At 33.7% G+C, this 13,760-nt stretch overlaps 1 protein-coding gene across 1 annotated transcript; it reads right to left on the bottom strand.

Annotated features, from left to right (window-relative positions):
* Positions 1 to 1,874: 1,874 nt before the first annotated feature.
* On the bottom strand, positions 1,875 to 4,109 carry LOC115918147. Its single transcript, XM_030992201.1, has 4 exons — positions 4,061 to 4,109; positions 3,408 to 3,465; positions 2,366 to 2,599; positions 1,875 to 2,145 (listed from the first exon to the last, which is right to left on the bottom strand). Exons 1-4 carry the CDS (start codon positions 4,070 to 4,072, stop codon positions 2,075 to 2,077), a joined length of 375 nt encoding a protein of 124 aa, XP_030848061.1. The 5' UTR covers positions 4,073 to 4,109; the 3' UTR covers positions 1,875 to 2,074.
* Positions 4,110 to 13,760: the final 9,651 nt, after the last annotated feature.

Here is a 13,760-nt window from a genome sequence, read left to right as displayed (position 1 = left end):
TTCTGCATACATTGTCACATCCTCAGTTAACATACAACATCTGTATAATATTGTTTTATTATGGCTTGCCTCTCTTCTTAGATCTCTCTCTCTCTCTATCTATCTCTATCTCTCTCCCACCCACTATTTCTCTTTTTTATCTCCCTCTGTATGTTTGTCTCTCCCCACTCTCTATGTATGTCTGTCTCTCTGTCTCTTTTTGTCTTTCTCTCTCTTTGTATCTGGTTGAACGACAGATGATCCGCGTAACACTGACCTCATCATAAATACAACGCTGGACCAAACACTACACCTTACCCTAACCGTAACCCTAACCCTAAACCTAATAGCAACCCTAGCCATAAGTGACCCTATCTTTGAAGAAAAAAGTCAAGGCAGTTTTGTTGTACTCATGTTTTTATTGGACATCAAAAAACAGAATCATGCAGCACAAAGATAACAAATAATGATATACAATTGTCGCCAGAGCGTCGGAGCGCATCCTCATCATTTCTCTCTCTCTCTCTCTCATAATACCACCTCTTCTTTCTCTCCTTCTCTCTCTCTCTCTCTCTCTCTCTCTCACACACACACACACACTTTCTCTCTGTCTCTTTTTCTTTTTCTAGCTCTCCCCTCTCTCCTGTTCTCTCTCTTTCTATCTCGCTCTCACCCTCCCCCCTCTCTCTATTGTCCATACCATCTCCCCTTCTGTTCCTACCTCTCTCCTTTTCCTTTTTTTTCATTAACGACCCTCTCCTATCGCTTCGTTGTCTTTTCTCTAGTTTTGTCCCATCTCATTGCATGCTTCAATCCTCTCTTCCAAATCATTCTGCCATATCGGCCTGATCGTAGCACAACTAAAGTCTTGACGATCAAAAAGTATATATTCACGACAGTTCTTTCCTTTGGTTAGAATTTTATTTAACAAGAATTAGTATGCCCTCATATTAGTCAAATACTTTAGTTTACCAGTTTGCTGTTATTAACAAGTTATTAAAATCAAACCAAATCAAGAAAGAACAAAATTAGTATGGTCATCAAAATAAAAAACAATAATATCTGCCATCAACTTATAATACAAATAGTACCTATTCAGAACAGGACACTACTCTGTATAAAGCATGTTGTAACTACGCAAATCTAATTTGTATAAAGAAGAAACTAAAGTCAACACAGATTGTAAATTAGCCAGAAAAGAATTTGAAATTAACTGTAATAGATTACGATTAGTATTAAAGTATTAGATCATAAATAAATACCAGATATATATCAAAGATTGGTGAACCATAGAACGATTAAATCGAAAATCCTAATTTGGGTCTGAGAAAATGAAATGATCCTAAATACTAAATAATCTACACAAAAAAAAAATATTGATGTAAGTAAATTCAAGTTTTAAATACCATCATAGATGCCTATTATAAATGTAAGATAAGGAAGAATAAGTTTATCATTTTAGTTTGCTAGGAGCTGTTTATCACTTTGTTTTATATTACATTAGAATTAAGAATTTAGAATTTTATTGACTCTTTGACCCCCTCTCGGGGTACGGGAGTACAAACAAACATTAAAGTATAAAAAGCAATGCATACAATTCTTATACATTATACATAGATAATGACACATAGGTACAAACGATAATAGGTATATAGGGGATGAAAGTACTAACGTGAACAATGTAACCAACTAGTAAATACAATATATACATACAATGTAGATAGTAACAATTGATAATAGAATGTATAAGTATAATGCAGTCTATTTACAAGCTAAAGAGTAAACAAAGAAGGCTATAGCAACACAGATGTTAATATACCAATCACGGATGATGAAGACTTAGCTTGAATTAAATTAAAAACACTATTATGAAACTTTAATATCTATTTTGATGAGGGCAGTCCCGAGAGCATTACATTATGTAGGCATCTAATCATCTCAAAATGGCGGAATTAATAGGCCTACATTATTGTTTAATTATAAATACGTAAAATTAAATAAAAATGAATAACAATAAATTAAACTTCAGATAACTACTAGGTGCAGAAGAATGATCTCTAATCTTCTTCAAAGACGATATTTGGCGATGGCCTTCTTAGTCTGTTTCACTAGACTCAACGGATGATTCAGCAGAGGCAGAGACAGAGGAAGAACGCCTAAAACGAGCTGTATGGGGTGATAAAAACACATAAATTATGAGATACTGTAATCTATTTTACGACTCACAATCAATCCGGCAGATTGTTTGATGAAGTGACATATGAGCAAAAAGTTTTCGACATTTTTTCCCCGCGACAATTATTGCTCCTAGATGAATCGATTTCATAAAGAAAGTATACCACTCCCCCTCCCCAGTAAAAATAGTTACTTCAGTGATGTTCCTTACCTGAAGCAGGACACGAGACAACTCGGATGCAAACGCTCTCCAAGATCTCACAAGCATCGGCAAAGTTCGTTTCTCCTTCCTCTTCCAAACACACCTGATTATTATCGGCTGAATTCAGCAAAGCTTGCTCATCAGCAGTCACTAGCCCGGGAAGTTTTTCTTCACAGTCGTTCATCACTGTTCTGTATCTATCACAGAGGGCTTGAAACTCCGAAGTGCGATCGGTCGTTTGGGCTATAATTAGGAGAAAGTAATGCGATTTTAGAGAACACAATGAGATTTTGTTTATAACTTGTTCTCCAATACTCCCTCTTTTGAATCAATATATCTTTTTATGAATCCACGTACAACGAAGGAATATTCAATTTAGATGAAATGAACAGTCACAAATAATATAAATTTCTTGCAAAATCATCTCATCAATCAAAGTGCGATCGGTGGTTTGAGCTGTAATTAGGAGAAAGTAATGTGAATTTAGCGATTACAATGTCATTTTAAGCAAAACAGAATTTTGCCTGTTCTCCAATGCAACCTCTTTTGAATCAATAGGTTTTTATATTTTTAATGCACGTACAACGACAGAATTTTCAATTTAGATGACACGGATAGTCACAAAACACATAGAATTCCTGCGAAATCATCCCTCAATCATGTAAATAATATTCGAATCGCCGTACCAATGAAATTCGTTATGAACAATATCATTGAGCACATAAATAACAATAACAAATGTATTCGTTTGACTTCATATCACAAATAAATGATTTAAAAGTCAATTACAGGCTTTACAAAAACTACTCGATGTCCCCTAATATATTTACTGTGAGACAGAATCTTTAATAACCATTGAAAATCATTGCATATTCCATCATAAACATGATATTCATTATTTGATATATATTATTTCCATGTGAAATGCATTGCACAGTTCCCCATGAATGACGTATGTACCCGAAGAGACCCAAGTGGTATTATTTGTCATCTTCGTTCTAAACTCATAATTAAACATGATAAAATTTAAATAATAAAGATGCGTTCTTACCTTTGATTTCCAGTGTAACAAATGCAATTAGGCACAGGCAAAGGGACAGGGTTTTTACCTGGAAATAAAGAAAGAGCCGCGTCAAAATCAATAGTTTGTCTCGGATAAATTCCGGGAGTATTTATCACTGCAACAAATTGGTATAGAATTAAACAAAAAAGTGCAATGTAATCCACAGAGAATGTATTGCTTGCATGAAGATTTCATCCGTGCAAACAGGCAAAATAAGAAAACATCAGAACCTCCAAAACAATTTCGAAGTTTGCCGACAGATTGTATATATAATTTTACACCTCCGTTTACACAAGGAAACCTCATCAGCATCAATGTTGTTCGTCCTGAGGAATCATTATTACCCCAGCAACTATCCCTGGGTAGAGAGTGGCAAATATGGATTAATGTCTTACCAGAGGACGTTAGTATCTGGCTGGGATTCGAACCCTTAACCATAGGATTGAGAGTTAAGTGAATGAACTATACCATGACACCATTGTAACAAAAACTAAACATAACAAATTGTTTTATTACTATGTCACATCCCATCTCTTAAGTAAAATGCCCTTCTCGAATTGAGATATACTAGTTTGATTTTGATAATGAAGCTAATATCAGAAACGAGATACGTTAGGTCTGTAACGGAAAATTGTACTTACTACTGAAGCCATGTTAGAAGGTTCGTTGACTCAAATGCTTTGAATCTAATGAAGTATCGAAGAATGATGAGTGAATGATGAAACAAATCATTTAACCTCCTTTTATAGGATCTAAAAAAATTAAATTTGTGATGAGGGCGGGTCAATTCATGCAAATTGAGACAAACTTTTTTTATGAAAACAATTTACCTTTGGTTAATTATACTGTAATCTCCTATTTCATTATCAACTAATTTAAACTGTCGTTTTGTATTTCATTAGTAAACAGCTAAACTGTCATTTCACAATTCAAACCACCGATTGATCATGAATTAATGACAGCTGAAGGATATACAAAATAATAACCATATTCAGCTATTGAAATTCATAATGAATAATTTAGGATGTTCTACAAACACAAGAATCCCTTGATTGGCACGGTAATTGCTTCACCGATTTCGTCAACACTGTTATAATTTGACATTGTCTGATCAGTTATACGTAATAGCTACCATTGAAGGTGAAATGATATTGAATACATCTAATTAACTGTTGTACATAGCAACCAAGGTTTTTGTAAGGGAAAAATGTCAACCTAAATGAAACATATTATGATATTAATAATAATAATAATAAGTATAATAATAATAATAATATTTATTGTCATAACAACTAATGATAATGATAAAACAATATTAACAATAATACTAAAAATGAAAAAAATAATAATAATAACAGTAGTGATAAATGATGATTTTGAAATTATCATAATGAACAGTAAAGCCTTGGTGGGGGGGGGGGACACTCAGTTGTACAATCAAGCAGGGAAATTAACAGTGAAAATACGTGATTACTTCCAATGATAGTTTAAATGATATAAATACATGGTTTACTTAATGATGATATTTGAGAATAAAATATTAAACTCTTTTTGAAGCATTTATTATGACAAATTGGTTATTGTCGGGAGTAAAATAGTAATCATAATGTGCCAACAAGAACATTTTGGGTTTTGGGGTAACATGTAAAACGTGTAAGTCTCTACCCTCAGCTGAATCTGATGATATAAGTGGGATTAAACAAAAAGGGGGGAAATAAAGATTAAAGTTTTTCAAATTATCTTGTATATGTTATTAATATTATAAACTGTGAATGAATATGTTATTATCTTTGACTTTAATTCCAGCGGCAACGGTTCTGCCTTCCATAATTATATCTATTCCGCCAATCAATTGTCTTTTTGACAGCTCGGCAGTGGTTTTATTTTACATGTGTTTATAAACTCCACCGGTCCAAAACAAATGAAAACTAATCTGTTTGGTAATTTTCCTATTTATTTTTTTAGATCGTCTGCCATATTCCAATTAACTGTCACGTGTAATTAAATTTATTTACGATATTTTTTAACAAAGGTTCGCTCAAAGGTTCGTCCAATTTAGCACAGACGTCATTTTTGGCGGAGACTGTCATTCAAACTATACTTCAGTCATTCAATATAGAGTCTTGTGAATGGGGTTTTACACTTTCATCATTCAAATGAATTCCGTCTAGCGCGTGAGCCAAGAATCAATCAAACTCACCGGCAATTATTGTTGGAAGATGAACTCGGGCATTCGAGTTCGCGTATTGGCAGTCAATTTCGTATAACATATATAACAATTACTTTGGATGTTGTTTTTGTAGGCCCTTGATGTTTTTTGTTCAATTCCCTGAAAATAAAACTATTTTGATCTATTCCGTTCCAATATCGATATCGGACCACTTTAATATGTTAAATGAAGGCCTTGTAAATGCATTTTGTGTTTCAATATATCTCCATTCTCACAGCCACATAAGATCAGATGTCTATTCCCCAACAACAAAAATCAACAACAAAAAAATCTAAAAATCAAAACATGCAGAACTTTTGGGGGGAGTAATTGACGTTATGTTCATGATGGGCGTCATTCGATGGTGAAAATGAACGACAAAGTATCAATTATTAAATTATCATGTAGATATTTCGTCTACATGTAGCAAATTAAGAGTTTCCTGTAATCATATTCATGTCACATGATGAAATCAGAGTGTATTTTTTGTAATGAACTTATTCAAATAGCCGGGAAAAAGACTTTATCCAATTGAAATAAAATGAATAAATTAATCAATACATACATACAGCATAACATTTCCAAGACCAAAATCGTTATCATTACTTTCATGTTCATTACTAACTTTATTTCAATAATTATCATTTTGTCTTCTAACCATGAGTATGGAAATATGAACTTTAATTAAATAAATTGACTTCAAATTAAGTTACAAAAAGTCGATCTTTCTGGAAATATCCTCTTTTGTTAAAGGATGTTCTAATCACCATCGTCGTTCTTATTTATGCCTGTATTTATCAAATGATAATTCAAATCAAATGATTTCGAATGTAAAAATGTATATTACAAACGTAACATTCGACATCTGGGTACATTGTCACATCCTCAGGCACTATACAACATCTGTATGATATTCTTTTATTTCAGCTTGCATCTCTTCTTATTTTAAGATAGACATTGATACCTCTCTCTCTCTATCTCTCCCTCCAACCCATTCTCTCTCTCTCTCTCTCTCTGTATGTCTATCTCTCCCCCTTTCTCTCTCTATCCGGTTGAACGACAGATGCTCCGCGTAACACTGACCTCTTCATATTAAATGCAACGCTGGACCAAACACTACACATGCATTACCCTAACAATAACCCTAACCCTAAACGCAATAGCAACCCTAGCCATAAGTAACCCTATCTTTGAAGAAAAAGGCTCAGTACAATTTTGTTGTACTTATGTTTTTATTGCACGTGAAAAACAGAAACATGCAGCACAAGGATAACAAATAGTGATGTACAATTGTCGCCAGAGCGTCGGAGCTCATCTCATTCTTTCTCTCTATTTCATGATACCACATCTTTTCTCTGTCTGTCTCTCTCTCCCTATCCCTTCTCTTTTCTCTCTTTTTTTTCTCTCTCCCCCCTTCTCTTTTCGTCTTTATCCAGACTCTTCCCTCTCTCTCCCATTCTCTCTCTTTCTATCTCGCTCTCTCCACCCCTCTCTCTCTTTTTTCCACGCCATCTCCCCTTTTCTTCCTACCTCTCCCCTTTCTTTTTCTTTCTCTATCGACCCTCTCATATTGCTTTTTTTTTCTATCCCCTAGTTTTGTATCATCTCATTGCATGCTACATTTCCTCTATTCAAAATCACTCTTCAATATTGGTCGTAGCACAACTTCATTCTTAAAGATCAACAATTAAATATTCAAGACAGTTTTTTCGTTTGGTTAGAATTTTATTTCAAAGAAATAGTATGCCCTCATATCAATCAAAGGATTTAATTTACAAGTTTCTTGTTATAAATAAGTTATTAAAATCTAATCAATTCAAGAAAGACAAAAAATGAGTATGTTAATACAAAAATAACATCAATACAACTTGAATATGTGCCACCAACTTATGAATAAAAATAGTACAAATTCAAAACAGGGCACTAGCCTGTATAAGTTATGTTGTAACTACGCAAATCAAATTTGTATACATAACAAAAATATCCTTGAAACTAGAGTCAACACAAATTGAAAATTAGTCAGAAGAGAATTTGATATTAACTGTCATGATTAGGATTATTATTATTATTAAAGGTTTTGGATCATAAATAGATATCAGGTATATATCAAAGACTGTTGAGCCTTAGAACGACAATTCGAAAATCGTAATTTGGGTCTGGGAAAATGATCCTCAATACCGCATAATATACAAAAAGAATAACATTGATGTAAGTAATTCAAGTTTTATATGCCATCCCAGATGACTATTATAAATGTAAGTTAAGAAAAAATAAGTTTATCAGTTTAGTTTGCTTGGAGCTGAATATCACTTTGTTGTATATTACATGAGAATTTATAATTTAGAATTGTATTGACTCTTTAACCCCCTCCGGGGTATGAGAGTACAAACAAACATCAAAGTATAAAAAGCAATGCATGACTTGTGAATACAATTCTTATACATTATACATAGATAATAACACAAAGATACAAACGATAATAGGTATATAGTGTATAAAAGTACTAACGTGAACAATGTAACCAATTAGTAAACACAATGTACAATGCAGATAAAGGCGATAATAAGTATAATGCAGTCTATTGATAATCACGGATGATGAAGGATTGGCTTAAATTGAATGAATTACAGTATGTGTAAGACTCTAATATCTATTGTGATTAGAGCAGTATTATGACACCATTTAATCATCTTGAAGTCGCAAAATAAATTGCTTTTATAATGTGTAGGTGATCAATACATAGAAATAGATTGAAATGAATTACAATAAATAGAAAGTCAGATGTCTAGCAGATGACAGAACAAGACTCTTTGATCTCCTTTAAAGACGATATTCAAGGTAACGACCTTTGACATGTCATGGAGATGGCCTTCTTAGTCTGTTTCACTAGACTCAACAGAGGATTCAGCAGAAGCAGAGACGGAGGAAGAACGTCTAAAACGAGCTGTATGGGATGAGAAAACACATCAATTATTTCCTTGAATATACCGTAATCTATTAACAACTCATCATAATATCAATCCGGCAGATCGTTTGATAAAGTGACATCTGAGCAAAAGGTTTTAATACGACATTTTGCCCCTGCAACAATAATGGCTCCTAGATGAACCGAATTCCAACATAAAATATACCACCCCCCCCCCCCCAAACCAACAACAAAAAATTCGACGATGTTCCTTACCTGAAGCGGAACACGAGACAACTCGGATGCAAACGCTCTCCAAGATCTCACAAGCATCGGCAAAGTTCGTTTCACCTTCCTCTTCCAAACACACCTGATTATTATCGGCTGACTTCAGCAAAGCCTGCTCATCAGCAGTCACTAGCCCGGGAAGTCTTTCTTCACAGTCGTTCATCACTGTTCTGTATCTATCACAGAGGGCTTGAAACTCCGAAGTGCGATCGGTGGTTTGAGCTGTAATTAGGAGAAAGTGGTGTGAATTTAGCGATCACAATGACACTTTAAGCAAAATAAAATCTTGTTTATAACCTGTTCTCCAATACTACCTCTTTTGAATCCATAGGTTTTTTTTTTTTTAATGCACGTACAACGACAGAATATTTAATTAAGACGAAACGGATAGTCACACAACATATGAAATTCCTGCGAAATCATCCCTCAATCATGTCAATTAATAAAGATAAAATAAATATTTGAATCACTGTACCAATGAAATTCGTAATAAACAATATCATTAAGTACATAAATAACAAGAAAAAATGTATTCGTTTGACTTTATATCGTATACCAACAAATAATTTACTAGTAAATTACAGATTTTACAAAACAAAATTGGTGTCCCCTGATATATTTACTGTGAGACAGAATCTTTAATAACCATTGAAAATTATTGCATATTCCATCCTTAACATGTTATTCATTATATTGACATATATTATTTCCATGTAAAATACATTGCACATTTCCCCATGAACGACGTCTTTACCCAAAGAGACCCAAGTGGTATTATTTGTCATCTTCGTTCTTAACTCATAATAAAACATGATAAAATTTAAATAATAAAGATGCGTTCTTACCTTTGATTTCCAGTGTAAAAAATGCAATTAGGCACAGGCAAAGGGACAGGGTTTTTACCTGGAAATAAAGAAAGAGCCGCGTCAAAATCAATGATTTGTCTCGGATACATTCCGGGAGTATTTAGCACTGCAACAAAGCGGTATAGAATAAAACAAAAAAGTTCAATGTAATCCATAGAGAATGTATTGCTTGCATGAAGATTTTGTCTGTGCAAATAGGTACAATAAGAAAACATCAGAACCTCCAAAACAATTTCGAAGTTTCCGACAGATATATAATTTTACACCTTCGTTTACGCAGGGAAACCTCATCAGCATCAATGCTGTTCGTCCTGAGGTACCTGCAATCATCATTACCCGAACAACTATCCCTGGGTAGAGATTAGCCTCGACAGGCCCCTGGCCTTTGTTGGTCCCCCAAATGTTTTTTATATCTACATGTATTTAGTTGTTCTTAGATTTTGTTTCTCTTAATATTATTGTTGGTTAATTGTGGTTTTTTTATACGTCTGAACATGTATGTATACTTGTTGTTTTTTATGAACCACATGTGGAAATAAAACTTGAACTTGAACTTGAACTTGAAATATGAATTAATGTCTTACCAGAGGACGTTAGTATCTGGCTGGGATTCGAACCCTTAACCCTAGGATTGAGAGTTAAGTGAATGAACTATACCATGACACCATTGTTACAAAACTAAACATAGCAAATTCTTTTACTACTATGTCACAACCCATCTCTTAAGTAAAATGCCCTTCTCGAATTGAGATATACTAGTTTGATATTGATAACGAAGCAAATATCAGAAACGAGATACGTTAGGTCTGTAACCGAAATGTGTACTTACTACTGAAGCCATGTTAGAAGGTTCGCTGACTCGAATGCTTTGAATCTAGTGAAGTATCGAAGAATGATGAGTGAATGATGAAACAAATCATTTAACCTCCTTTTATAGGATCTAAAAAAATTAAATTTGTGATGAGGGCGGGTCAATTCATGCAAATTCAGACAAAGTTTTTTATGAAAACAATTTACCTTTGGTTAATTAAACTGTAATCTCCTATTTCATTATCAACTAATTTAAACTGTCATTTTGTATTTCATTAGTAAATAGCTAAACTGTCATTTCACAATTCAAACCACCGATTAATCACGAAGCAATGACAGCTGAAGGATATACAAAATAATAACCATATCCAGCTATTGAAATTCATAATGAATAATTAAGGATGTTCTACAAACACAAGAATCCCTTGTCTGGCACGGTCATTGCTTCACCGATTTCGCCAACACTGTTATTATGACAATGTCTGATCAGTTATACGTAATAGCTATCATTGAAGGTGAAATGATATTGAGTACATGTAATTAACTGTTGTACATAGCGACCAACGTTTTTTTAAGGAAAATATATCAACCTAAATGAACATGATATTGATGATACTAATAATTATAATAATAATAATAATCATAATAATAATATTAACAATAATACTAAAAATGAAAAAAATAATAATAATAACAGTTCATAAATGATGATTTTGAGAATTATCATAATGAGCAGCAAAGCCTTGGCGGGGGGGGGGGGGGGCACTCAGTTGTACAATCAAGCAGGGAAATTAACAGTGAATATGTGGTAGTTTAAAGGATAAAAATACATGGTTTATTTAATGATGATATTTGAGAATAAAACTTTAAACTCTTTTTGAAGCATTTATTATGACAAATTATTTATTTTCGGGAGTAAAATAGTAAACATAATGTGCAAACCAGAACATTTTGGGTTTTGGGGTATCATGTGAAACGTGTAAAGCTCTACCCACAGCTGAATCTGATGAAATAAGTGGGATAAAAAAAAAAAAGGAATTACAAATAATTCAAAAAAGAGGAATTAAAGATTCAAGTATGTTAAATTATCTTGTTCATGTTATTCATAAAATAAACTGTAAATGGATTATTATCTTATACTTTAATTCCAGCATCAACGATTCTGGTTTCCATGAGTGCATTTGTTTTGCCAACCAATGATCCCTTTGACAGCTTGGCAGTGTTTTTACTTTACAGGTGTTTATAACATCAATCGTGCCAAAACAAATGACAACTATTCCGTTTGGTGATTTTCCAAGTTTGTTTATTATCAACATCGCCCGCCATATTTCGATTAACTGTCACGTTTTAATAAATTTATTTACGATATTTTGTAACAAATGGTCGCTCAAAGGTTCGTTCAATTAAGCGTAGACGTCATTTTTGGTGGAGACTGTTATTCAAACTATACTTCAGTCATTCAATATAGAGTTTCGAGCATGGGATTTTACCTCTTTTTCCATCCAAATTCATTCTGTCTTGTGCGTGTGCCAATATTCGTTCAAATTCGACGGTAATTGTCGAAAGTTGAACTCGGGCATTCGAGTTCACGAATGGACCGTCAATTGTGTAACATGTTCATTCAAATTAAGATTAAGATGTTGTTTATGTAGGCCCTATCATTTTTCAAATTTCTGAAAATTAAATAACGTAAATTCATTTTGTTTCATTGTCGATATCAGATGCACTTTTGACAAGGCAGGCTTAAGGAAGACTTTAATATGTTATGTTTCCCCGTTTTTCTTCTTTTCTTATACTGTAATAGCTACGTTAGATCAATTGCCTCAAAATTCTCCTTCCCCTAATTAAAATCAAACAAAACTAACCCTTTTTGGGGCAAGAATTGACGTTGTACTCATGGTGGGCGTCATTCGAGAATGGACATTTATCTCGATTTTTTCACGGGGTGCACGGCAAAGTATCAGTCGTGTATACATGTAGCAAATTTTATGAGTTTCTTGTTATCATGTTTAAGCCACTTGATAAAATCTGAGTGTGTTTTTTTGTAATGAATTTATTGAAATAATAATGAAAAAAGACTTTATCCAAGAGAAATAAAGGAATAAATCAATCGATACATAAAAACAGCATAACATTTCCAAGACCAAAATCGTTATTATTACTTTCATGTTTTAATACTCAATTTATTTCAATAATTATCGTTTTGCTTTCCACCCAGGAGTATAAAAATATGACTTTAAATAAAGAAAATTGACTTCAAAATTAGGTTTAACATCAAGTCAAACTTTCTAGAAATGTCCTCTTTTTTTTTTAAAGGATCTTCTAATCATCATCGTTGTGCTTAGTTATGCCTTTACAGGGATGCCAGTTAGAATTGATCAGAAGGCCTGAAAAACATACAATGAGCTATTTTGTACCCCCAACAAAATACTATGGCCTGAAAATAAATCACCAGGGCCTGAATTCAGGCTTATGCCTAAAAACTGCCATCCCTGTCTTCTCTATTCTTTAACTTATAATTAAAATTGATTAATTCCCATGTAAAAAAATTATAATACAAACGTAACATTCGATTTCTGCATACATTGTCACATCCTCAGTTAACATACAACATCTGTATAATATTGTTTTATTATAGCTTGTCTCTCTTCTTAGATATATATTGATCTCTCTCCCCTGTCTCTCTCTCTCTCTCTCTCTATCTCTCTCTCTCTCTCCCACCCACTCTTTCTCTATTTATCTCCCTCTGTATGTTTGTCTTTTCCCACTCTCTGTGTATGTCTGTCTCTCTGGCTCTCTTTGTCCCTCTCTCTCTCTGTATCTGGTTGAAAGACAGACGATCCGCGTAACACTGATCTCATCATAAATGCAACGCTGGACCAACACTACACCTTACCCTAACCTTAACCCTAACCCTAAACCCAATAGCAACCCTAGCCATAAGTTACCCTATCTTTAAAGAAAAAAGGTCACTGCAGTTTTGTTGAACTCATGTTTTTATTGGACGTCAAAAACAGAAACATGCAGCACAAAGATAACAAATAATGATTTACAATTGTCTCCAGAGCGTCGGAGCGCATCCTCATCATTTCTCTCTCTTTCATGATACCACTTCTTCTCTCTCTCTCTCTCTCTCTCTCACACACACATACACACTCTCTCTCTCTCTCTCTCTCTCTCACACTCGCTCCGTCTCTCTTTCTTTCTCTAGCTCTCCCCTCTCTCCTGTTCTCTCTCTTTCTATCTCGCTCTCATCCTCCCCC

This window comes from Strongylocentrotus purpuratus, unplaced genomic scaffold (assembly GCF_000002235.5).
Source record: "Strongylocentrotus purpuratus isolate Spur 01 unplaced genomic scaffold, Spur_5.0 spur5_scaffold_2, whole genome shotgun sequence".
Classification (NCBI taxonomy): Eukaryota; Metazoa; Echinodermata; class Echinoidea; order Camarodonta; family Strongylocentrotidae; genus Strongylocentrotus; species Strongylocentrotus purpuratus.
The sequence above is the reverse complement of the archived record's forward strand: the minus strand, read 5'-3'. Positions and strand labels throughout refer to the sequence as shown.

Excerpts from the sequence above, each read along its gene's own strand:
- LOC115918147 (XM_030992201.1), bottom strand. Across the intron at positions 2,600-3,407 it reads TGTTACACTGGAAATCAAAG|CCCAAACGACCGATCGCACT; the intron begins GTAAGAACGCAT and ends TCCTAATTATAG. Across the intron at positions 2,146-2,365 it reads TGTCTCGTGTCCTGCTTCAG|CTCGTTTTAGGCGTTCTTCC; the intron begins GTAAGGAACATC and ends CACCCCATACAG.